The 3,826-nt window shown below is 67.7% G+C and overlaps 1 protein-coding gene across 1 annotated transcript; it reads left to right on the top strand.

The window, feature by feature from the left end:
• Positions 1–161: 161 nt before the first annotated feature.
• Positions 162–1,253, top strand: MNEG_10788 (hypothetical protein; the record flags this gene model as incomplete). The annotated part of the gene is made up of 3 exons (XM_014040738.1): positions 162–230; positions 621–720; positions 886–1,253. The coding sequence occupies 3 exons, from the start codon at positions 162–164 to the stop codon at positions 1,251–1,253; spliced, it is 537 nt and encodes a 178-aa protein (XP_013896192.1).
• Between the last annotated feature and the right edge of the window lie 2,573 nt (positions 1,254–3,826).

Genomic DNA, 3,826 nt, shown 5'->3' on the forward strand with positions numbered 1-3,826 from the left:
GCCCTGCCGCGCCCCGCGCTGCCCCTGCGACCCGCCGCGCACGCCCTTTGTGGCTGCCCTCCTGACCGCCCCCGCGCGCCCCGCATTCGCAGCGCCGCCGCCGCCGCCGCACGCCGGCGGTGCGCCGCAACGACCCGGAGGTGGTGGCGTCGCTCAATGAGATGCGGGAGCGGATAGCGGCGCTGGAGGACGAGCTTAACGAGCGGGAGAGCACGCTGATGGAGGCGCAGGTGCGCCCCGGGTGACGCGCGGGTGGTGAAACTGCGGTGACGGGGTATGTTACAGCGGCCCGGGTGACGCCAGCGTGGCCCTTTTGCGGCGTGACAACACCTTGTCTAGTGTAGCAGGGGCGGTGGTGGTTAGGGAGCGCTGTGGCGGCCTGTTGTCGCGGTGCGGCCGCAGCAGTGTGACATTGGCGCCTGGCGCGGTGCTGCAGCGCACGCATGTGCTTTTGGGGGGCTCAACTAGGCGGCGTCGTGCATCAGAATGGTTGCAACCTAAGCGGTGGATGCGATCCGGTGTGGCGTTGAGGCCGAGAGCTGCGGCATAGCTTTGCGTCCTTCATGACTGACGAACTTAGGTAGTTGACCGTTTTGACCGGCCGGACACCACCACCCCAGATCACCAAGATGACCGTGGAGACGGACAACCGGGCGCTGCAGCAGGCCCTGGCTGACGCGCGGCGGCAGAAGGCGCAGCTAGAGGCGGCGCTCATGTCAGGTGCGCGCATAGGGCTTGGCAGGCTACAGGGCTGCGGCGCACCGCATCGCCGCGGGCCCTTGCCATGCTGCTCGGAACGCCGGCAGGTTTGCTGCGCCGCGCTGCCTGCACCCGCCCAACCCGCCGCTGTCGCTCTCGCCGCTCAACCCCCCTGCCGCCCCGCAGAGCCCACCCACTGGTCCGCGCCGCCCAGCGAGGGCGGCCTGTCGGAGGACCCCTGCACCGGGGACTACTCAGATGAGGAGGAGGACGGCGAGGATGACGCGTCGGGCAGCGACAGGGCGGGCGCCGCCCCCTCGCGCGCCGGCGGCGCGGCGGGGCCCCGCCCGAGCGGCCTGCGGCCGCGGGGGGCCGGCGCCGACGGGGAGGTGGCGCTGGCGGTGGAGGCGGAGCTCGCTGCACAGGCAGCGCTGGCTGCAGGGGTTGGAGTGAATGAGCAGGATGAGGGGCAGCAGCAGCAGCAGCAGCAGCAGCAGCAGCAGCGGGAGAAGGGGAAGCCAGGGTTGGCAGAGGATGCGCCGGAGCAGGGTTAGCAGAAGCAGCAAAACCAGCAGTAGCAGCAGCAGTAGGAGGACGTGGTGCGGGTTGCCCTGGGCGCCGGCACTGAAGCTGTAGTTGCGGCGCCGTGTTCGAGCGCGCCTGCGATTCGCGCGTTGCTGCTAGGCAGCTTTGCCCGCACGGCTGCGGCATTCGCGCTAGGGCTGGGATTGTGCTGTGTGATGTGGCGTCGCCGCCAGCCCTGCAACCGGCGAGCCTCCCATCACTCGGGTTGCAATGGGCACGGCCGATGGATAGCCCATCCACGAGCTGTGTCCCCGTTGCCAACGACCCAGCCCTGGCGCCGCCGCACGTAGAATGTAGTCTGTCGATGCTGTGTGCCGCAAAGTGCAGTCATGCTCTGCGTGGGGTTTCAACCGTTTTGTCCCCCCCCCCCAAAAAAAGAAACGTCTCTGTCATTCACACCAGTTGTGTGCTGTTGTGTGCCCTGTGCGTGCAGTCACAGCATCATAATTGTGCCACGCAAGCGGTGACACGAAGCGCGCCTGTGGCCCCCTGCTGGTCGCGTGTGTGGTTTTAGCCTTGGGGCACGGGGCTCGGCACCTGCTACCCTGACATCGCCTGGACAACAGTGCTGCCCTATTGCGGCAAGATAGCTTCTGTGGCGCGTGCCCGCGACGTAGAGTACTTGGTCTGGCGGCGATGCACCGCCTTGACATGTAATCATGCGGACAATCACAGTGCATGGTGCGTGTCCTGCAGTTGTAGATCGCTCACAGGGAGGGTGCAGGCCTGTGAGGTGACGCTCGACCCTCGAGCAAAGGCAAGTGTGCTTGGCTCTGGCTCTGCTCGACGACGGAGTTCGCCTTGCGGTGCATGTCGGGGGGTTCGGTGGTGCCTGCAGGATGGAAAGCAGGGCAGCGTGCGGCTAGTTCCCATTCGACGAACGCGAAACTCGCAGTTCTAACGCAGGGTGGGCGGGACAACCTCAGCGCGGCGGGACCGTGAAAAGCCGGCAGGAGCCCAGGCATGGAAAACCACTGCGGTGGCGCGAACGCCTAGTCACGGCGTGCCGGCGGCCCATTGGCCGCCCTTGCGATCGTGCCTGAGACCTGCCTGGTGCTTTTCATGGCGATCTATTGTAGTGGCGCGGGTGCCTTGGGCCCAGGGCAAAAAAAATGCCCGGAATCATCTCTGAAGGGTTGCATCATCGGGCCGACAGCCATGCCGCTTCAATCGTGCAGGGCCCCAAAGCCACGCCCATTGGCATTTTATCGCTGTAACAGACCTTGAAGCCGATACCGTCCAGCGGGTTGCACACAGGCGAAGTTTGGTCCACAGATGACGATGAGGGGACCACCTGAGGCACATGGACGCTGGTGCTGGTGCGCTGATTTTTCATAAAGTGATAAGACTTGGATTTTGCATGTCAGGCAGCACGGCGCCACGCTTTCCCCCGGATCTGGATCGACGCAGCCCTGCTGTGGCATGTGACAGCAACCACCTGACCCCAACCCCAACTGCGCAACTTGCTCGCCCCACCACTGAGCACCATTGATTTATTTTGAAGGGATATCCAGCGCGTTAGCGGCCGCAGCATTCCCTGACCCTTTCACGTGCCACACTGCCCCTCGACTAGTGCAGCGCTGGAGTTGGCCGCCTTTCAAAGAGTGGCCTCAGTACCCACAATGCTCCTCCTGGAGGGCAGGGGGCTCGTCGAGCCCCAAGGGCCCCGCTGGGGGGACCACGCCTCTGCGTCCTTCTCCCACCTCTTGGGAACAGCCGGCGAAGCCGTTTTGAGCAACGCGATGCCACAAAACAGCTTTACAGGCGGTGAGCGGGGCCTGCCTGCTCTGCTGGGTGCGACCGACCCTGCTCTTGGCAGCGGCGTGAGCCCACGTGACGCGCGTGGGCGACTCGCCGCCGGCCGGGCTGCCCCAGCGCCGTGATGTATTTCATCGCCCTTGCCAGAGCCTCAAACTGAATGCTGCGCGCGCTCGCTGCCTCCCCGTCTGCCCGCCAGGCTCCTTGAGCCGCGGCCGCTGCGCCGCCGCGCCGCGCGCAGGCCCGGCCGGGTGCGACGGCACGCCCGCCCCAGACGGCGGTATGGTCCTCCACCGCTGCCGCCTGGGCGGCCCGGCGGAGCTGGAGACCGTCTACTTCGGCAGCGCGACAGCCCTCTGCCCCGAAGCCACGGTGGCGCGGTGCCTCTCGGCTTGGCCTGGCGCCGCGCCCGACGCCGCGGCGCCGGCGCCCATCGCGCGCGTGCGATCGAGCCCGACCGCCGGGGAGCAGCAGCAGCAGCAACGGCAGCAGCAGGCCGGGCCGTCGTTCAAGGACTGGCTGCGGCGGCAGTCCGCGGCCGCCGACGCCGCCAGCAACGCGTCCGCCGCGAGCGGCGCCAGCTCAGCGGGGAGCCCGGGTCGGTTTGCCTCCCTAGCTTCCGAGCAGGCGGGGCTGGAGGGCGATAACAGGTGGCTGGGCAGCGACCGGCCGGAGCCCGCTGTAAGGGGCGGCCAGCGCAAGGGTGCCGGCTGCGCGCTCTCGCGACCGCACTCATATCCGACCAGCCTAGCGGCCGAGGCCGCCGCCGCCGCCGCAGCCGCGC

The sequence above is a fragment of the Monoraphidium neglectum genome (assembly GCF_000611645.1).
Source record: "Monoraphidium neglectum strain SAG 48.87 unplaced genomic scaffold scaffold02460, whole genome shotgun sequence".
Classification (NCBI taxonomy): domain Eukaryota; kingdom Viridiplantae; phylum Chlorophyta; class Chlorophyceae; order Sphaeropleales; family Selenastraceae; genus Monoraphidium; species Monoraphidium neglectum.